At 40.7% G+C, this 22,080-nt stretch overlaps 1 protein-coding gene across 1 annotated transcript in view; it reads right to left on the bottom strand.

The window, feature by feature from the left end:
* The window catches only part of abca4a (ATP-binding cassette, sub-family A (ABC1), member 4a), a 38,149-nt gene that overhangs the window by 3,463 nt on the left and 12,606 nt on the right, over positions 1-22,080 (bottom strand). Inside the window, exons 10-45 of the mRNA XM_073488250.1 lie at positions 19,676-19,792; positions 18,670-18,867; positions 16,253-16,458; positions 15,991-16,167; positions 15,638-15,860; positions 14,240-14,461; positions 13,814-14,018; positions 13,646-13,723; positions 13,285-13,485; positions 12,276-12,453; positions 12,022-12,153; positions 11,700-11,839; positions 11,369-11,506; positions 10,142-10,320; positions 9,732-9,834; positions 8,693-8,898; positions 8,203-8,257; positions 7,939-8,019; positions 6,511-6,686; positions 6,158-6,282; positions 5,909-6,007; positions 5,620-5,809; positions 5,333-5,427; positions 4,990-5,022; positions 4,676-4,781; positions 4,490-4,564; positions 4,157-4,326; positions 3,844-4,021; positions 3,569-3,684; positions 2,062-2,209; positions 1,849-1,972; positions 1,063-1,192; positions 773-893; positions 631-693; positions 441-547; positions 191-332 (exon numbers count right to left, since the gene is read on the bottom strand). Coding sequence (XP_073344351.1) covers positions 191-332; positions 441-547; positions 631-693; positions 773-893; positions 1,063-1,192; positions 1,849-1,972; positions 2,062-2,209; positions 3,569-3,684; positions 3,844-4,021; positions 4,157-4,326; positions 4,490-4,564; positions 4,676-4,781; positions 4,990-5,022; positions 5,333-5,427; positions 5,620-5,809; positions 5,909-6,007; positions 6,158-6,282; positions 6,511-6,686; positions 7,939-8,019; positions 8,203-8,257; positions 8,693-8,898; positions 9,732-9,834; positions 10,142-10,320; positions 11,369-11,506; positions 11,700-11,839; positions 12,022-12,153; positions 12,276-12,453; positions 13,285-13,485; positions 13,646-13,723; positions 13,814-14,018; positions 14,240-14,461; positions 15,638-15,860; positions 15,991-16,167; positions 16,253-16,458; positions 18,670-18,867; positions 19,676-19,792 — 5,037 coding nt within the window. The remainder of the gene's footprint in view (positions 1-190; positions 333-440; positions 548-630; positions 694-772; positions 894-1,062; positions 1,193-1,848; positions 1,973-2,061; positions 2,210-3,568; positions 3,685-3,843; positions 4,022-4,156; positions 4,327-4,489; positions 4,565-4,675; positions 4,782-4,989; positions 5,023-5,332; positions 5,428-5,619; positions 5,810-5,908; positions 6,008-6,157; positions 6,283-6,510; positions 6,687-7,938; positions 8,020-8,202; positions 8,258-8,692; positions 8,899-9,731; positions 9,835-10,141; positions 10,321-11,368; positions 11,507-11,699; positions 11,840-12,021; positions 12,154-12,275; positions 12,454-13,284; positions 13,486-13,645; positions 13,724-13,813; positions 14,019-14,239; positions 14,462-15,637; positions 15,861-15,990; positions 16,168-16,252; positions 16,459-18,669; positions 18,868-19,675; positions 19,793-22,080) is intronic.

Raw genomic sequence — 22,080 nt, 5'->3', positions numbered from 1 at the left:
GAGTCATTTGATCCCTGAATAATTGCCATTAGTGCCCTTCCCCACTGAAGAGAGAAGCCAGATTTAGTGGGTGTCAGTGGGTTTTTTGTCCAGTGTGAAAGGGGTTAATGATATACTTATCTTAAATCATTTTACAGTGTTGCTAAACCTCTTTAAAATTATCTATTACTTGGCTAAGGCTGCATCTCACCCTGCTTATCTCAGCCTCTGGAACTCCTCGGAGGCGGGCATAGAGGTGTAAATGTTCTCTTCCTGTCAGCAGTTCATCTATGGCATCAAACTGTGGGCAGTATCCCATGTTTTGGTGGACATCCAGGATGTTGGTCAAAATACTGAAGATTTAGGGGAAAAACACTTTGGGTGAGCAATAAGATTTCTGATTAAAAGCCAGATAAAATTCTGTATTGGTTACTGCCTGTAAAAAACAATATATTACAAACCAATGACCAGCGACTGAGGCCTCTCCTGATGTAACGTCAATGTCTCCTGTCAACATCTTAAACGTTGTGGTCTTCCCTGCTCCATTTACCCCCAGGAGACCAAAGCACTGCAAAGGATCAGGAGATAAAACATGAGAGATGAACAATGACCAGAATGTTTCCTCTGTGGAGTAAAGTGCATCACACAAACCTCTCCCGGTGATACTCCAACACAGATTCGGTCCACTGCAGGGATGATTGTTCCTTTGTACGTCTGGCAAGGCAAGATGAGAACAAAATGAGGACAAAAATTATCCAGGATTGATCATAGCTTGAAAAAAAAAATGTCTCACCTTGGACAGGTCTTGTACACGTAAAATGTCCTTTGTTTTTTCACTCCTATAGATTCGTTCTCTTTCCTCTGCCACATCGAGATCTTCATCCAAAATCGGAGGCTTTGGGCAATCTGGTATCCTGCCAATGAAAAATGAACTGCTCATCAAATCAGCTCCTAGTCACAGCACATTTTAGGTTGTGTTACAGCATCCCTTCATTTTATTACACACATTGTAATTTTGAAAGAGCAATCACTGAAGTACATCTGGCAAAGATGGTTTTGTAATACAAACTCTACTGCACTTACCAGTGATTTAGGAAGAAGCGATACTGGAAGAGAATGTTGAGAATGAAATAGACGAAACCCTCAATAGCCATGCAGAATAGATTCTTCCCAATAAAGTCCCAGCTGTAGGGGTCTGGAGTGTAGTCCTCACCTGAGAACAAACATGAATGTTACACAACTGTCAGTCATGTTTTTACTCTTTTTAAAACTCTTATATTATGCATATTTTTTTAGGTTCCCATTTTTATTTTGGGTGTCAATTAGAATATGTTTACTTGCTTTAATGTTCAAAAAACACATTATTTTTCTTATACTGTTCATTGCTGCACCACCTCTTTTCATCCTCTCCCTGAATTTGCTGTTTAGTGCCTGTCCCTTTATAAGCCCATTCTGCTTTGATTGGTTAGCTCTCACAGGCCTGTGCAGGCACCGACAGTCATGTTTCCGCATGAGCTCTGCCCATGTTAGGTGTTTTTGCTTAACATAAGTAGTTTTCAGGTAACATTAGAAGCTTAGTTTATCATATATATGCATATATATATTTTCATATATACTATAACACTATTACAGCATGACAGAATCTGTTGCATGGAATATTGTGCACATCATGTGGTGGTTTAGGGTGTGACAGACAGGGCATGTAAGCTATCAGATTTCTAATGCAGCCAGTGACCAAACATTTACTAGGGTACTGAGAAGGTGGCTCACAGTTAGAGGTTTTTGTTGCTACAAGTATTTGCTCTCTGGGACTGTGAGGAATATGCATATGTCTTGCGTGTATGTACATTTGCGTGTGTCTTGTATTACCAAATCGAGCATAGATATCAGTCACTGCCTGGTTCATGGCCATGTCTATGAGGCCTCGGCCCAGGCAGTAATGGGGGAAGATGAGCAGCACAGTCTTTAACAGCTGGTTGATCTTATACAGAGCCTAAAAAGAAAAACAAAACACAAAAATAAGTGCGATACAGAAGACGCATGGTAGATGAAATTTACAGACACCAATCCCTGTGGGCTTACTGTGGTGCCCTCAAAAAGGTCCAGGATGAAGGTGATGGCACTGCTGTTGATGCCGATGAAGAGGTTGATACATGATAAAGAGACGTAGGCTGTGCTGGGGACACTGAATATAAAGGACATGGGGTACATCATGGGTGTCACAGACCACCTACAAGAGAAAGAGAGAGACAAAAAACAGCATCACTTAGGTGCCATTATTGTAGCAATCTAATGCCAGACACGAATGATGTACTATTATGCAAACCAGTTGTGGGCTCTGCCTGCTAATCAGCTTTTTAAATCCAACTTATTGATAAAGTGGTGATGCTGAAAGAACTGAAACATGGAAGCAGGTCTAATTTTATATTAGGCATTAATCTCCAGTTCTTTGTAAAATACATTTATATTTTATAGACTATCAAAGGTGCAAAATGTTAACATCAGTAAATCATCCCTATTTTAATTATATCTTGAAGATATGCAGCCCCATCTCTACACTACATCTGACATCGAGTATTAAACTGCTGACAGTGAACAAAATGTAAAAGATGAAATGTATTAAGTTTGTAAAAGCATTAAATACAGCAGTTGTAATATACTGTATGGATGTGCATACATTGTTGAGTTTGCATGTGCACTGTGAAAAGCTATCCATTACACTGATTAGACTGTTGATATTTTGACTGTGACAGGCACTCAGCTGGGTGTGTTATTAGATAGCATGAGCTGCAGAGTAAATTTGACCCACAGGAGCACAACAACAATCTGGTGGTGACAGCTCACGTGTAGGCTAGATAATGAAAATTGCTGAAAATCTGCCACACAGGAGGCACTTTAAAATCTACCAATGTGTGCAAGAAGTTAAGCGATGATAATTGATCATTGTGGTTACAGAATGAAAAACAGCATTATAATTCCTGTATCCTCCAATTGTTAAAAATCTGCCAGTTATTGTGGAATCAATTCAAGTATTAGGATTTAAATTTTCGTTTTGATAGAGAAAATGTTTCTCTTTTTGTGTCAACATTTGACAGACAAAACCAATTATGCAGATTGCAACCAACTGAACACACCTCCACTCGACACCCTTCTAAGGATGTAAAAGAACCTACGGTGGCCTTTGGGGAACATAAGAATGTGAAAGGCTCCCTCTAGAGCCAGTGTTTGGTTTGTCCGCTTTTGGCTACTGTAGCGGTGCAACATGGCGGACTCTGTGAAAGAGGTCCTGTTTCCTCTGTAGATACAAAAGGCTCATTCTAAGGCAATGAAAACAATACACTAATGAAAACATAACTATGAATATTATATCTAATTTCTGTCAATAGGTCATCCTAAGTCTTACACACTGGACCTTTAATTGTGTTGGTTTACTACAGGACACAGTTGTGAAAATACTAGAACAAAATTCAAGTTATTGGCAGTGTCAAAAGTAAAAACAAACGTTTTCAAACAGTTAGGGTTATACTGTAGCAGGGTTCTAATTTAAAGAGACAAATACAGTTAGAGCTTCAAAAAGACAAACACCTACCCATAAAGCATAAGCAGGGCAATAAGTGGTTGGAGATTAGTTGGTGAGGTGTAGCACTTCTTATCAAAAAAGATGAAGATTTCCACCACCATGGCTGCACTGATGGAGTAATTCACCTGGAGGAACAACACAGACGTAGTAGATAGTGTCTATAGATATTTCATGAGCACAGAGAAGAAAACCTACTGACACATATTTGCCCTGGCTGTTCTTTTACAACATTAACATTTTCAAGGCTTTGGTACACATCTCATAAGGTAACAAGGTCACTGTACCATGTCCCAGAGAAAGTTGGCCATCCAGTAGACCAATGGACTGACACCACTGACAAACTGCAGGTGTTTAGCCTGGGTAACCCTTTCCTGGATCAAATAGAGGACAAAGCTGGCTGGAACGAAGGACATGGCAAAGATCACACAGATGGCCACCACTGCATCCACCGAGGTGGTCAGGCTGGGGAAAGGACAAGGGGAAACTGTCAGCTAAAATATCAGGAGTAAATGTTACGACAGAGAACGGGTATTACACAAGTATCACAGCCTAATTCTACTTCTTTTTCTTGCAAACACCTAGAAAAAGGTCACTCACACAGTGATCTCAGACAGCTGTTCTTTGGTGAGATTCAGCGGATGATTGATGGCAGTGATTCCATATTCAGCCAGGTTAGCTCCTTTGGGCAGGTTTGCACGGAGGATGGCGTTGTTGGCCACATTCATGAAAGAAACCATTGCATGCCAGCCCTTATTGTTGTACCATACCTGTGAAAGAGAGTGAACAAGTACTGATGCTTTATATCGATAATAATACAGACATGTCATCCATGTACAACAGCATTTACTTGGTTTGTAACAAAAGTATGATTGTGTTATACAATGAGGCAAGTTGATCACAGTGATGAATGTGAGGCTTTATGACACTGACCTTAACATTATTTTGAGTCTCCATATACCTGAGGAACGTCCCTATGTCCTTCAGAGTTTGTTTCGAGTGTTTACCCTGCAACAGAAAATTCAAAGCCCATTAGAAAAATAATAAATCACTCAAGAGGAAAGTAATGAACACACACAAACATAAACAAACACATTATGATGAGTTTTAAAGCCATACCCCAGTAACGTTGAGCAGTCGTCCCAGCTGTGCGGCTACATCCTGGATGGTCTTTGGCTGTACATCTAAAACAGGAAGCTGTCCTCCCACTGATATACCTCCATACCTGGACACCACAGAGAACAATGCTGCTGACATCTACAGTCATTTACTGTAACTCCAGGAACTTAACCACACCATTAAAACTTCAAAAGGGAGAACTGCACCACTACATGTAACACAACCGTCCATGTAGTATATTCCAAAATGTATAAGGGCTTGGCTTATTTGGACTTAACTATAATCAGACAATGAAGCAGTTGGATACTAATTACCTTTGTTCATTCACCCAATACTTGCTCTTCAAGCTGGAAAGAGATTAAAAGTTCAAAATTAATAGAAAATAAATAAATAAATAAATAAATAAATACCACTAATAGGCTCAGAACTTTTTAATATCTTATCTAAAATTAACAGTTTCATCAACATTTTTTCATTTGTACACATCTTATATACATTTCTGATGTAACAGATCAGTTTTTCTCTTTCTGTGCAGCTATAATTTATTTCATCATTGTTATGAAAGTATCTAGAATTCCTGATTAAACACAAAAGTTTAGGTTAATTTAGAGACAATTGATAAATAAAACATTTCATCTCAGTTTTAGGATTGTATACCTAGTTCTGATGAGGCTGGGGTATGTCTTCACCAGGTAGTCAGAGATGTTCCTGCCTGTTAGGTCCATGAGAACATCTCCTGTTGATTGGATCCTCTGATAAAAACAATAACACACAATGTATATTAAATAAGGCCTCTCAACAGCAGTAGTGGACCTCCAAATGTATGTTGTCTCAGTGATATAGTATATAAGAGTGTGTTGAAGACATTTAGCAGTATGCATAAGAGGTCGGATTTTGTGTGTGTCTGTCTGTACATTTTCCACATCAGTAACCCAACCACCTACCTGTGGAGGTGGCAGCCCTCCAGCGCCCTCAGGACACACAGGAAGCATGGTGAGTTTCTTGGGTGTGCTGCACTGACACTCTGGAGACGGTCTGAGGGAGCTCCATTCTGAACTGTCCAGCATTTCTATCAGGGCAGGGTTAACCAGGGGCATCTCCCACTCTGTGGTGATGTTGTTACATGGGAAATCTCTACCAGTAGGAGAAATAAACCCATGTAGTCAAAGAAAACAGCCCAGAAGGCAGTCAGGAAGGGAAAGAAAATGATCTAAATCTGTGAAGGCAACTCACTCTAGTGGTTCATCCACCATGCAGCGAGTCCCAAAGCCAGGGTTGTCCAACAACACCTCACCAAAGTATCTCATCTGAGCATCCATGGGACGCTCGTTACTGCAATGAACAAAATAATAAAATACACATCATTATGCCTATTTAGCTATTTTAGTCAAATCCAATTACAAGTATTTGACTGATCTCATCAAACTGGTCTCTCCAAGGTCTCCTCATGATGGAAGGTGACATAGTGTCCATTACACCCACCTGAAGAAGGTGTACTGTCTCCCATACATCCAGGGACTGAGAGTCAAACTTGGATACTCTCCGAAAGGTGGAACGATCAGAGTGAATGTCAGTGCCAGGAAAACAAAACTGGCTGGCAGCACAATCTACCAAAGACAGAGACATAATTGAGACCAAAAGACCTGACAAAATATGTAACACTCATATAAGCATCAAGGCCCAGGTAGGTACCTCTTCTGATTCACTGTAGTCAACCTGGTTTTTCAAATTCTCTCAGATCTTCTACAGCTAAGCATATGGCAACACTTAAAACATAAAATGTTAGTATGATAACTGACAGTGCTGCAGTGGAATACGGTTTGATTGATCATTACCTGGGCGAAGAAGTCTTTATAGGAGCGTGTTGCATGATGCAGCCTCTTGATCAACAGAGCGAAGAACTGTTTGATGGTCAGACACAGGCCTCTGACCTGGTAGGAACCCCTGCCGGCACTGCCTTCTGGGACATCACACGGGCCCTGGCCATTGGTGTGCAAAGCTCCATCTGCCTCTGGAATATAGAGCTCCAGTCAAACACGCACAGTGTGACTTGCACTAGCATTTCAGTGTAAATACTAGATTAAGAGGCCAGCCAGCAAGCCAAGCATGTTTAGTCTTCTGTGAACAGTGATCAAAAAGCATATACCAGCAGCACTCTACTAGCCTTAGGGATGTAATTTAGCATCAGAACATGTGCAGTGTGCCAGTGAAATCTCCAGATTGAACACGTGCCACAGGCCATCTGCATTACACTGTTGTTGGGAAAACACTTTTGCCAATATACCTTTTAAGGGATAGATTAAAGTTGCAATATGTAAGAGCTGGCCACCTCACAAATTCATATTCCAAACGAATAAGGGGCAAAACCGGTGACTGTAGCTGCCATTAGCTAGTTAGCCTTGCAGCTAGCAGTCTTCGGCTGACTCAGCCAGGACTGGGAGCTCGGAGCACCAGAGGAGTATTGGCGAATGAAGGCAGGGGTGGTGCCAGAATGGGCACCAGAACATGATACTGGCTAACAGGCAACGGAACTGGGCTCAGCAGCCTCCTGCTGAACACAGCAGAACCAGGACCAAACACAGCCTCTGACGGAGGCCAGTTTGACAACAGTAAATACAGTACAGTTGTGTTTGAAACTAAAATTCGTACATATTGCATCTTTAAGGAATGTTTAAAAAATAGTTTGACATTTGGGGAAATGCGCTATATGGGAGGCTTGACAGCACTTTACACACGTTTCCATAAGGTAAATATGTGTCCACTGCCAGCAGCCGGCTAGCTTAGCTTAGATCTATGACTGGAAATAGAAGAAAACAGCTAGCCTGGCTCTTGCCAAAGGTAACCATAAAATGTAAGAAAACACCTATCAGCAGCTCTGAAAGTTTATGTGGGTTTTTCTGTGTCAGACCACTTTCTTGGTCAGGAACAGCAACTCCCTGGAGTTTTGTTCTCATCCTGAGGCTAGATATCACATGTAAATTAGTGCAATTTATAAGTGTTGGAGGCAGGTTTTGTTCCCTTTGGACAAAGCCAAGCTAGGTGTTAGTCTTAGCATAAAGACTGTTTTCAGTCGAGCAAGGGCATTTCTCAAAACATCTAACTATTTCTCAGTTCAACATCACATGTTCTTTTTTTCAAGGTTGAATAGGTTTCATCTTACAACATATAACAGACTATAAAGCCTCTTAAATTACAGAAACTGATATGTTTTTCCCCCCTTCAGCAGCATCTGTCCAGAGCTGTAAGCTGAAAGCTAATGTCACCTTTTGCTGGTTCCATATCAACTGCCACTCTGTTGAATCCACAGAGACTAGTGCGAGAGATCTGTTGCAATGATTTCTTCTCTGAGAGTGTCAGAGAATGGGATACAAAGGATATGATTCACATGATGAGGGGTTAGACGAAGAACAGACAGCTACAAGACAGTCAACTATGTATTCACACAACAATTGTATTTGTCACACAACAAAAGGATGAGAAAAAGAAGTGAAAGGAAAGTGCCACAAAAACTTTGTCCTTTTTTTTACCTTGTATACATTTCCTGTTGGTTGCATTCCCATCAGCAGTGACCTTTAGGAAGATCTACAAGGAAATAGCTTATTTCATTGTCAGGACCCAAGATAACAGATGCTCTTGATTACAAAGCCATATGAATCAGAGCCTAATCACTGTGAAGGTGAAAGTCAGGCAGTGACAGATTGCCTCAATAAAACTATGCTTGTTTTCTTGTGTACTTGCTGAAAAAAAGGACAAAAATTGCTGTTTAGCACTGAAAATAAAAATATCAATGTACTTCTATAACTAATAATCTTTCTCGTTTAGGGAGCTCATTGTCAGTTTGATCTATTGTCTCATTTCTTTAAGTCCTGGGACTACAATGTAATTTGTAAACAGAAATTACCTTTTTGATTTTCCTAATAAATCACAGCGTGTGGTTGTTAAATACAAGCAGTGCTATCATAACTCTAACTGCTACCATTTCTTTTCTTTTTAAAAAAAATTATTTAATCCATGTACCTCCTCCAGCGATGTGTCGGACACACCAAAGCTGCTTAGGCCGATGTCCACCAGGGTTTCCTCCAGCTCTCTGAAGAGACTAGCATAGGCCCTGGGCTGGAAGTTACGGTTGGGCAGCAGGAACGTCAGCTCCTGGCCAATAGCCTCAATGAGACGAGCCTGTGGGACGTGATGATGGACCAGGCCTGTGATGCTCTCCATGTTACCTGGATATGAGTGGTAGAGGTTGGCTTTGGCTTGTATCAACTTCCATCACTGTTTTGTTTGTTTAATTTCATTTCTTATTACCAGTAGTGCAAGAAGTACTCAGATCCTTTACTTAAGTAAAAGCAGTAATACCATAGTGTTTAAGCATTCAAGAACTTTCATTTTTTGTTGATTCTTTCAGCCTGGGTAAGTCAGAATCCAACATGGTGACAGGCACTAAGAATAAGAAATAACCAATGCTGATGGTCTTGTTTGCTTAGGAAGGTAAATTAAGACGATACTGTTTCATAACAAGTTAAAAGTCCCATGTAGTACATATAAGTAAAAAAACAACATGTTAGTATAAAAAATATTATTAAAGTACCAAAAGTAAAAGCAGTCTTAATACAGGACGGCCCATTTCAGAATTATATACCATATTATAGCACAAGATTATAATTATTCTTTAAGCAGTAATGTATACATCACTTTAATGTTGCAGTGAATTGGAGTTAGAAGGGGAGGTAATTTTAACAACAGAGAATACAGACAAACACATTCAATTACAGCACATAGTTACATAGTTCTTACATAGACAAATCTGTGCATCCAATTGAGCTTTAATAGGTCTACATAGTACCCACAGTAGCAGGGTGTTTCTAGGTGTGTAAGTAGACTGACTACAATCCAGTTTAAAAGTGCTATTCATCAACATGACTAGGAGATTATCCTCCATTTCATTATTAAGAAGTTGAATAGACTAAAAACCGGTTTAAGGAGGTCGACAATGAACACGGCATGACATCAGTCTCTGAAATTCACAAGACGCTAATGAAACCGATGGTGACCTTACCATCCATCTGTCTGTCTGGGGTCTGGCTCTCCCCCTGGTCCACTTTAAACTTTGAACACTTTGAACATTTACAGGAGCAGTCCTCTGTACAGTCACAGCCGGCCTGCAAGACACAGTGTTAATGGAAAACATCATTTCATTTTTTTTTTTATATATATATCTCATACATTTTTGCTCCATCTTTTTCTCACAGGGACTCATTTACATTCAAATAAGAAAGGCGCTCGTAAAGGCAAAACCATTTTATTAGTCTGATCTTGAAAATCCTCAACTAACAAATGAGATGTCCCATGTGTTCACTCTGCTACTTGGATAAATCTTTTTATAAAACTTTTAAAGCTACAACTTTGTACCATTTAGAGCCTAATGGACACAAACATACACAAGGATCCTTCTTCATAAGTTCCCACCTTTGGCGTGTCATGTTTCATTCGTCGTACAAGAGTGAGGTAGAAGCCTGCGCCAAAACAGTTTTTGAGGAAGATGGGGGAACCACAGCAGTACAGGCGGCCCTGAGAGATGATAGCCACCCTGTCACTCAGCAGGTCAGCCTCGTCCATGTGGTGGGTGGACATGATCACAGTGCGCCCTGCAACGCGGGACAGAGAAGGAAGATGAAGAATGGATAAATAGAGACATACTGTATGAAAGAAGGGTGGATGATTAAGGACAAACGTTCTCTCTTAGCTCAGAGAGGATCTAAAAATACTGTTGTGCTGTGAAAAAACTAACATTTATTTTTAATATAAGGATTTCAGTACAGATGGCCTTAATGTGGTATCATAAATTCTGTGGGCCCAAGAATATATGACTCAATTGCGATCGTTAAACTCAAAGCATCTGTCCTTTGGCATTTAAGACAGAGAGCTTCCATTGTTGCACACATTACAGCTTTAGCTCAGAAAGTTTTTAAATTTTAATTTTAAATCAGTTTGAGGGGGGGAACTTACAGACCTTTTTTCAACAGCGGCATCAATGATGCAATGTTTTGTGCAGGACAGAGGCTGAATTATTTGTGGCCTAGCCTGACAAACTTGTCAGGTTTGTTCACCATCTACATGTCATACTGTATAATATAGTCCGACAAGATACACTACAGTTGTGTTATTGGCAAGGCTCAAGTAATGTCTAACAGTAATAATGAAACATCATTTTTAATATTGTGTGTTTAACACACTGTGATCAAATGGATTGCAGTCCCTTCATGAAACATTTCCCTGCATACAGAAACTTTAACTGACGACACATGACTGCCATTCATTACAAATACAACGTTATGCTAAAAAATAAAATAAAATAAATTCAAATGAAATATAAATAATTAATTCATAAACATGATTTAAAATATAGATTGTCATTTTGAACTGCTACCTATTTTTTAAACAAATGAACTGTTTCCACATCGGTGCTCATAACACAATTTAAGGCATTTAAGTGCATGATATTTACAATTAGAGACAGCCATACAAAGACTGTAACAAACATAATATAACAGTAAAAGTTGGCTATCTTAAGGAGCAACCAAAAACAATTATTCGTCTGTTGATATTAGAAAAAACTTGAAAAAATCCTGCCTATTTAAGCAGCTGATGCAAAAAACTCTATTCCCTCTTCCAGCCAGCAGGGGTCAGTGTTACCTGCACGATATTTGAGCAGCAGGTCCCAAATGGAGCGTCTGGAGTAAGGGTCTACCCCTGAAGTGGGCTCATCCAGGATCACCACCTTAGCCCCACCAACAAACGCCAAGGCAACTGACAACTTCCTCTGCATGCCCCCTGAATCAGAACATGATGATGCACTGAGTACTGGTTTGCATCACAGTGAGCATTACTACATATGTGTATACACCTGCTTCCTACTGTACCTGTGGTCTATCTATCAAAAAAATAAACCATACAAATAAAACATATCCATATGCACTTAGCACCAGCTTTTTCATCCTGTGACAAAGAAGCATCGCAGACAGACCTGAGAGGTTCTGGGTCAGTTCGGCTCTCTTGTGGGGAAGACCCAGATCCTGCAGCATGTTCTCCACCTCCTCCTCGGCCTCCGCTATTGGACGGCTTTTCAACAGTGAGTAGAAGAGGATATGCTCCGCTACAGTCATACTGAGAACAAGAGATGGAATGGGAGGCAAAAATCCAGTTATGACTATAAAATTGTACAAGCCATGCACTTCAAGCATGTTTGTTTGTCACATTGTATGGTGATTACTAATGTGGCAAAATATAAAATGAAATTTAATCAACTACTTGTTTATGATAAAGATTGTACGTGGAGATTTACATACTGCTGAAAGAGGATGTTGTGTTGAGGGCACATTCCCAGAGACAGACGGATGCTGTCCATGTCTGTGCGGATGTCCTTGCCGTAGATGGTGGCTGTCCCTGAGGTGGGAGGGAACATACCGGTCAAGATGGACCTGGGAGAAAGAAACACAGAGAGAGAGAAATTAGTGGAGGTAATGTTTGACTAATTTCTACATATAAGCATATGGTTGTGTTGTGTGAGTATGCTTGGATATAAGGCATCTGTGTGACATACATGGTGGTGGTCTTCCCAGCCCCATTGTGGCCCAGAAAGGCAGTAATCTGGCTTTCATAAAAGTTGATGCTAAGGCCATCGACAGCCGGTCTGATGCTACTGCCGAACACCTTGAACAGGTCCTGGATACAAACACCCTTCACCAGGTCGACTGGCTCTGCTTCAAAGAATGGTTGACCTACATACAGCAAAAACAACCACATATACTGTATATTATTTATTTGTCTGGACAAGGAATGAATGGTGCTTCTGCACTGTCTGACAATTTAAAAAGTAAAAAGAAATCTACTGAGGCAGGCACATCTATCAAGTAAACAAAGCAAAAGACTGAGCAAATTATAAACAAGTGACAATCACATATAATATAATATAATATATATTATAATATACCTATCACTTGTCAGAAAGTATATGTGTGTTTATTTATTTCCCAAATGTGAACAAAAGAGGCACGCAACATATGAGATCAGGGAATTGGAATGTCATACAGCATAAAGAAAACAGTTTACATTACTTATTAACTAAGCATGAAACCGAGCAGCTAGCAGTATGTGTGTTCACATATGCCGACAAGTGCAAACACACACAAGGGCACAGAGTTCCCACACAAAGAATTTGATTGGCAGAGAGAGAAAGTGAGAGCAAACAGAGAGATGGCCTCAATCCTGAATGGAGATCAATTGTTTGCTTGGATAAATATTACACCAGCAATATTATTGAGATCTGTAATTAATTATATGTGGGATTATGCCATAAATTGTTCACCAGATTTCAGAATGAAGCAGAGTTGTTGGTTAGTTAATCAAAAGCAGCAGTTAATGTGTGTGTATAACAGTATAATCATGATAGAAGTGTGCTGAAGCCATTAAACCCTGTGGTGGAATATAAGATCTTGTAATAGCTCTGCACAGCTATGGTTATGGATTTAACAAATTGGACTTGTCTGTGTAAAGCTCTGTGCACCCTCACAATCTGATGGATTTTACACAAATGAATATGAATATTATACCATCTTTCTCCTGATTCTCCTCTGCCTCCGCTGGGTTCTCCTTCTCCAGCCTCTCACGCTTATCCTGGTGCTCACACGAGGCTGACCCCTCCAGAGTCTTGGGTTTCTCCTGGTCTTGGTTTTCCTCCTCTTCTTTTTTCTGCTGTTCTCCTTGGTCTTTGTTTGCCAGGTTATCAAAGCCTTTCTTTTCCAACTCCTCACCTTTGGAGAAAAAGAACTTAAGGACTTAAGGTTGAAACTGGTACATTTTGTCTCTGGATAACAATAATTCCTAACAGACCTCTTTATTTATCAGTCTTAGCATAAATCTTTTCTTGTTGGCAGTGAGTTAATAGGGAAAATGGTAAGTAAGTAAGCTTACCTGAGGCTGGAGCCACACTGTTGAGCCAATAACAGGGCAGGAATGGGAAGTAAAATGGTCGCCCAATTCCATACTGTCCTGTCATGAACAAATATATGATATATATAAATAAATCCCCCAAAAAATTTGTTTTGACAGCAAACCTTCATTTCTTTCCCAAGCACTGACCAGGAAATACATTGTCCAGGTACCAGGCCAGCACAGCGTACAGTATAGTGTCCAGGCCCATCATACAGATGGAGGTGAGAAAGGAGAACTCGTCCCCCTCCAGAGGGCTGGTCTGGATGTTATCCCACTGCAGGCCCAGGCCCTGCTCTTCGTACCGTGACAGATACTCAGTCCCAAAGCCAAATGCCACTTGGGACAGTAGACTCTGAGGGAAGAGGTAAAATCATCTTTCGTCTACCGTTGATAGTCAAAGCTTCATTTATTCAGTGTTGTAATCAATCTAATTAAGGAGCAACAACTAGCTTTGTTTTATACATGGTTGGCAAATATAACAAATTCAGTTCCTATATCTAATAATATACATAGGAAGAGTCGTGTATTGAATATTCTGAAAGACAGAAGGAGAAACTGAGCTGTGACACCCACCACCAGGATCTTCAGGTCCTTGGTCATGCGTTCCTGCCAGGCAAAGCAGAAGATGTGCGGGAGGTAAAGGGTGAAGTAAACAATACCGCAGCAGGCCGCTGCCAGGTTGGCATGGTTGAAGAAGACGCTGAGGAGGAAGCATTGCATGATGGTAGCCATAGTGAAGGTGAGCAAAAAGAGGAAGAGGAGGACGGGGTTGCTGTAGTTCAGTACCCTTCCTCCCTGTAGGCCAGAGATGGACAGAAACACACAGGATGATGTTTTCAATTGCAAGACCAAAATACATACCGTGTATGGAGGAGAAGCTGTGTCTTTATATATATGCTTTCTAAACATTTTGGCAGAGAAAGTGAAGGAGACAAAATTTGACCAAAAACTGATTTCATTGCTTTGGATACACAAGCTAGATTCTTAAACATTGATATTTAGTATTTAACATTCCCTTAAATAGCATTAAAGTTAGAAAAGCCACCCAGTATTTAAATGTAGCATATGCAGTATAATTTGTATCTGCATTAGTTGCACATAATGGTTGAATTGAGTGGAATATTCAAATAAAGGATACTGTGTGTTTACAATTAAATCAGAATGATTCACAGTGTCTTCCTCATAGTCTATTTGAAATATGTAAACACATCTGGATGTTAAACTAAATTTAAAAGTAGCTTTAAGTTAAATTGCCAAGTGAACTAAGTTCTAATAAATCCCACATTGGTGACATGCAATATAAACATTAGTTGGATTATCTGGGTCTAATTCATGGCCTTACACTTATCATCCACTAGAGGTCACAACAGCCCACCTTACTATAATATGTCAGTTGATGCACTGGCTGACTACAAGACAGGACTTGTTAATTGTTCTAGATTACTACAGTTAATCATTGACAATCCCATTCCTGCAAGGCCGCTGACATAATTCCCATGATGTCATGGTATTCACACTTGTTTCATTAATGATTTATAAGTATATTATCAGTGAGCCAGTACAATATTATCAATCAAGGAAAAAGATCTGCTAATGATTCACAGTAAAACTGGGTGATATCCTGACATTAACATAAGTTAAAATGATCAGAGACACACTGAATTAATCATTAAAAAGAATCATTAGCTTCACAGCTGGATTTGATATTTCTGTAAAATAGCTGGATTGTTCTAATTGCTACAAAGTGAAAGACAAGATTAAGGTTTTTATAAAAGTGCTGGAACAGTAGAATCAAGCCTACATGCACTCAGGAAGCCCATGCATACACAGTACTGTAGACTGTGTGTTATCAGGGTTCAAACCACAGGTCATACAGTCGTCTTCTGCCCTCACATTAAGTGTTTGCGTGAGATAAATTAGATGGCACAGGAATGAGGATCTTTAGAAGCTTTTTGGCATATCCATCCTCACCATGATAATAGCGGTGAGGAGAGCGGTGCTAGTGCCCATCATGAGGAAGCTGTCAATAAACCAGGTGGACCAGATGACGCCATTGGTGACCCCCATGGCCTTCAGGGTCTCCTTCAGGCGAAGTTCCTTCTCCAGGACAATACTCTTGACTATCATGGACACAGAGTAGACCCAGGCCAGGACCATGAAGATGGGGAAACAGCGGTTCAATGTCAGCATGAAGCTGGACAGAGAAGAAGGGGAAGGAAAAAACAGATGGAGGGAAGACACTGTTATTGAAGCCGGGAACCAGAATTGTGTGATTTTCACAATGTATCAGGATTACTACCAAAAAAGGTACTAACTCCACTCACAGATCATCCACATAACAAGGGTAGGGCATCTGCTGTAGGTAAACACCTAGTGGCCACTCCTTTCCAGTCTGAGTCTTGATGACCCCATGTTCTATTATGTCCTGGAGGTAAGCAAAGCCACCCCAAACATAGCGAAAGTCATCCATAGGATCCGCTCTGGGGCCAGGGTCCCAATACCTGAGCAATACACACATATTTATTAGTCTTTACGTTTATCATTCTTATACTAAACCCATCATTTTCACTCAACTTAGGTTCTAACCTGTCTTTGACCTTATTGGTACGCTCAACTGCATCAATATCCATACGGATCTTGAACTGAACATGAGGTGGGACATTGGTGGTCCAAGGGAAGATATTCACAAAGACAAGGCCCGCCCAGAACTTGCTCTCCTCCAACAGGTCCAAAGCCCGATAAGTGACGGTGTCCTCGTCAGGCAGAGGCACAAACTTATCCAGGACCACACACTGGAAGGGAGAATCAAGAAGAGAGACAAATAAATAGACAGGTGTTAAACTAGGGTACCAAGGAAGCCCCCCAGCCAAACTGTATTTTAAAGGTGCAATGTGTAGGATAGCAGATTGTTAAGTCTCATTCCCATGCGTTTACCAGAATCGCTTACTGAACCTTAGTGCTGTCTGTTTGAAGACTATTCGGTTTCGCTTTAGAAGTTAACCACAAAAATCCTTTCCTTTTAGGTCATTGCCAGCATTACTTGAATTACTTACATTGAAACATGAGCAATATTAAGTGTAAGCTGACGTGATACTAGTTCAATTCTTTGGTCCAAAAATAAGTGAAACCTTTTTTTATCAAACCTAAGTAAGCCAACGTGTCTGTGACACTGTTCTGAGGTAAAACAGTGCTTTGAGCGAAATGCTATCATCAACATGCTAACATATCGATATTAAGCAGACAATGTTTGCTATATTCACCATCTTAGTATAGCATGTTAGCATGCTAACATTTGCTAATTAGCACTTAAAAAAGCTGAGGCTGAGAAATATGTACTTGTTTTTACAAAAAACAGTATTTAATAAGTATTTGATTAGTAAAATTTTGACCTTATGATGATGCTAGAGTAAACATCATCCTGAGGGGAACGTAAATAAATGTCTCTACCAAATTTCATGACAATGCATCCAACAGTTGCCAAAACATTGCCCAAAAAGTCAACTGTACGTTGACGCTAGGGAAAATGAATGTCTGTACAAATGTCCATACATGTAGAAAATATTTCACTGGAGAAGTAATAATTTTGACCTGCTGGTGGCGCTAGAGAAAAAGTCAGAGGATCATCATGAATTTATCCTCTGGGGCCCATGAATGTTTGTACAAAATGTCAAGGCAATCCACACAATAGTTGTTGAGATATTTCAATCTGGACAAAAGTGTTGGACCCACAGAGCGACCTCACCATCCTTAGTGCTGAGCTGCCAGTATGCCTAAAAAGGTAAAAAGATCAGAGTTGGCTCATGTCACTATGATGCACACCCAGTGACACCGCAGTAGCAGTTGTCTCTTCCTTTCAAAGCGTGTCTGATGTTGCCATTCACTGTAGGCTAACGCAAAGAGGGAGGGCCTTCATCCAAAAAGAAACACTCCAAAACTATTTACTCCTGAGCTCCGATGCAAAGATGCCCTCCCTAAACCCAAAACACACATACACGCAATTTGCAGTCCAAACATGCACATGCATCCAAAACACACACATACACTGCATACATTTACAGACACAATGTACACTAAACATACCCAACAAATGATTCAACTCTTAAAGACCGTCCCTTAATTTACATTCCCCTACTAACACAGCAGCCCCACTGTGTGGGTTGATATGCATGCATGCCACCAACGTGCAGCCAACCAGCCATCAAGCCCACGGTCATTGTTGCTGCTTTATAAAGGATGGTGGATGGAGTGACAGCTGTATCTAATCGGCCTCAATCGTTCCCACTCTCCTTGTCACACTCAAGTGCTGTAAGCTTCAACTTGGACAAAAACAAAGAGCACCAACCATCCACCCAGCCATGCCCCCAGGTGCCCCCCATGTCACCCCCCAGTGTGATAGGCCTCTCATCCCGATTAGTCTCCGCAGGGAAAGACCTGATTTTAACTTTGTTTCAAATGCATCGGTCCACTAAATGTGGAGGGTCCTCACAAGAGAAGGTTTGTGATGTTATTTTTTCGTACCCCCCACTCCATCAGCAGTAAACAAAAGAGACTCGACAGCTAGTCTGCTGCTCTGGCTCTCGCCCACCTGGGTAGACTGCCATGTCCCTGGACGGGGGGACAAATTGCAGAGCCCAAAGGCAGCTAAACGCTCACATCACATCAAGAAAGGTTTTGGCACATTGTGGTTAGGCAACCAGGGTTTTGAAATCAAGTGTCAAGACCTGTGCTTAATTGGATTATTTCTTGAATAGGCCTGTCCTAGAACTTGAACTCTCAGGTGAAGTGAAATGTAGAAAAACAGTCCACATTCTTTCTCTCAGAGTCCAAAACAATCCTGACACTTTGTTTTCATCTGGAAATGTGGAGACCTCTTTGAATAGTCAGTATAATGCCGCACGTCTCTCAATATCCAGTCAGTGGTATTTGAGAGGCAGGTAATTTCCCCCCCTACAAGATGAAGGGGATGCTAAAAAGATAAAAGTCTTTTAGTAAAGCCCACTCACATCCCCATACTGGTTGAGCATCCGAATGACCCGGTCAGTGAGGTTAAAGATGTCCCGCCAGTCGAAATCAGGCATGTCGGCTGGACGGTCCTCCGGTGGGCCATTGTGCAGGAAATTGAGGATGTGTTTGGAGGTGAACGGCGTCTCCTCTAGAGTTCTGTCAATAAAATCCATCACTGATGGATTGCAGATGGTGTCCTGAAACAAAAGGAAATAAGGGAATAAGCTTTATTTACCCTGATATTTTCAATTCTCTAAGGAAGATCTTGCTAAGTCATCGGCAGAACTACGATTCAAGTAAACCCAGGGGAAAAAGGAAATAGATGTATATGCAGTAAAATGCAACTTAATTTAGCATTAACAATGTTATTGAATTTGCCTTTCACTGAAAAATTAAAACACAAACTGATGGCAAATGTGACATAACGAGAAAGATTAGAATGTTAGAGATAAGCAAACAAGGACAAAAAATAAATAGATGGATGGTGTTCACAGGCAGAAAAGACACAACAAGAGGGGCAGAGGGAAGGATAGATGGAAAAGGGAAAAAGATGGCATATTTTTGAAAGATAAGGTTCTATATTCAAGCAGGAAACTTTGTGAACTCCAGAGGCCTCGGCAGAAAAAAATCAGCGAGGAAAAGAGGATGAAATAACAACAACATCATCAATCATTTCATTCAAAGGAACAATTGTTTGGCATTGGATGTCAGCTAAATGGCGACACAAAGGTAGATCCTGATCATATCTGCTGTGTTAGGTACAGTAGGGCTGGTATGGGATGTAACTTAAACCACAATTGAAGTTAAGTCAGCTATAGTGATTTAAATGCAGAGATCTTGCATTCAGTCTTTTATTTTCCAGTATATCTTCCAATATTTGGATGCATGTTAAAGGAGTTTCTACCATGGGCACATGATTGGATAAAGTAACATCATACGTGTCCTCATTACTAATGGTGTCCTGTTCAGACCTAATTATTCAGTGACACTATATTATTATCCTACCCGGATCATCTTGACTTGGACCCCATCTTGGAAAAAAGCCCAGATCTGAGGTGCCACTTCTTCCCAGGCCTTCCCCATCGTCCTCAGCCTCTCCAGCTCCTCAAATGTAGTGTTTGCCTACAGGAGAGAGGTTAATGTGTGTGTGCATGTGTATGTGTGTGAATGGTTTGTGTGTCAAGATTGGAAGGGCAGGAAGTTATTATCAAAAACAAACATGCACACACAACTATTCTCACAAATGTTGCACAGTATTCAGAAATATAGAAAAAAAACATGGAAATACAAACATTTTGCAGTCGCGTATGAAAGAAATCATGGTGGGGAAAGCTTCAAATGCACACATGTATACACGTGCGCGTGTGTACACAACATTGAGAAACTCAAACACACACATCCTCCTAATCTCCTGCTACATACCATTCCCACATTAAACTCTCTGCGAAAACAGGCTTTGCAAAGACAACACACACATTCTCACACAAAGAATTCCCGCGGCCCGCTCAGATAACCGGCAACTGTGCGACAAATGCGCTCTGTGCCAAATCGTCAAATATTTACTGCACGCTTATCGTCGAAGCCTTGGATGTGTGTGGGTACAGTGCTTTGTGTGGCAAATACCAAAGGCCGGCTATTTCAGTATTCAGTCATGTGCAGTGGGGGATGAAAGCGCTCAAGAGTACACCCAATTAAACGCCTTCCTCTTGTGTGTGTCTGATTTTGGGTGACAATGGGGACAATGGAGCCGGGGTGACAATGGAGGCCATTGGTGACAACTGGCCGAATGCATTCAGCCTGCCCAGTGAATCCCAGTCAGGTTCCCACAAGTGAGTGCTTCCTCATTCCCCGGGGCAGTTTAAAACAGCAGGCAGAGGCAGGAGGAGGACTGGGGGATTCCTTGAGGTGATTTCTTCAAGGGGGTAGTCGAGGGATCTTGTAGCTAGTGGATATGTCGGGTATTTTGTGCCTCACTTAATATAAACCTATATATACTCCTACTTGAAAAAGTATTATGGAATGCCACACAAAGCTGAATTTCCTACTTGTAAACTACCCCTGACTTCGCGAAGGAGCAGTTGTCTGACGTCACACAACAATGGCAGCACCCATGGGGAGGGGGTAGGATGTATTTGTAGACTAAGCATTTGTATTAGGTAAGTGAATGGAATATTTAGATGTTTTCGAGTATAAATGAGCTGTAAAATAAAATGTATAATTGCGCCTGTTACACCTATTTAACTCCTCTCTTGCAGTCATACACATTGTGCACCAAGATCAGGGCGGAGGTTGGAAATTTCAACAAGGAGATTTACCTCCGACATTAACTGGAATGCTGCACTAGTTCCACATGTATTATCTGTTATGTACTATGCCCTGAGTTATACAACTCGGATGCATCTTTGCCTCCATGCAAGAGGGTAATAAACAAATCAAGTAGCGTGCTAAAACAAAAACAAAAAAAAGACCTTGAATATGGTGCCTATCAGCAATGCTTGACATCTGATAAAGCCAAGGCTACTCTACTGTTAATGAATACAAGGCCAGTGCAGTATTAGCAATAGATTATCTGTGATTAAACCTATAAATGAATGCCAATGCCTGGGCTCAACTTCCTGGATAAAATCCTCTTTTACACCGTTTATGTAAGACGTCTAGCATTCATTCAGCTGTACTTGCTAAGCAGCGTATAAAAAGGGTTTAAAGATACACCTTTTAAATTGTTCCTTAACATTATAGAATGTTTGGAAACTGCCATTTTTGAGTGCAAAACACAAAACAAATGAGGGCTCAGAAGTAATTAAATGAAAAGTTTACCCTGCATACTTTAATCAACATTAACTTTAATTCTGAAAATGTTCAGTGTATAATCATAAACTATGAAGAAATATCAATTTTGATGCCTTTATGGAAATGTATTTATTAAGAGTGATCAAGTAAAAGAGCAGTACTGGCAGAATGCAGGTAAGACCTGCAAAGCTCATCATTACACTAGAGCAGTCGCATAAAGTGTGACAACATATGTTTGAATGCATGGTGTTCCTCTTGAAATACACTGATGCATGACGGAGTTAAAAGGAACTTGGATGTTTTTGCTCTTGTAAAGTAATGGATTAACCCCTCAGTCATTACTTTCTTGGTGCAATTAAGATCCCAATCTGAGGGAAGAGGAAAACAAAGAGGGCACTAAAGGTCGGGAAAGAGAGGAAACACAAATGTGTGTGTGTCTCTTTGTGTGCGACCACACGTCTTTAAGGACCGACTCTTACTGCTTACATAACACTGAAAAAGCCATGGCGCCAGTGGACTGTGTGGTAGTCACCACAGCCGATGGGCTTGTGTTCTTCCATTGCAACCAAGCCATCCATGACTGCTGCCCCCCTGAAGGGCTTTGACCGACACGTATCTAC

This window comes from Pagrus major, chromosome 19 (genome assembly GCF_040436345.1).
Source record: "Pagrus major chromosome 19, Pma_NU_1.0".
In the NCBI taxonomy this organism is placed as follows: Eukaryota; Metazoa; Chordata; class Actinopteri; order Spariformes; family Sparidae; genus Pagrus; species Pagrus major.
The sequence above is the reverse complement of the archived record's forward strand: the minus strand, read 5'-3'. Positions and strand labels throughout refer to the sequence as shown.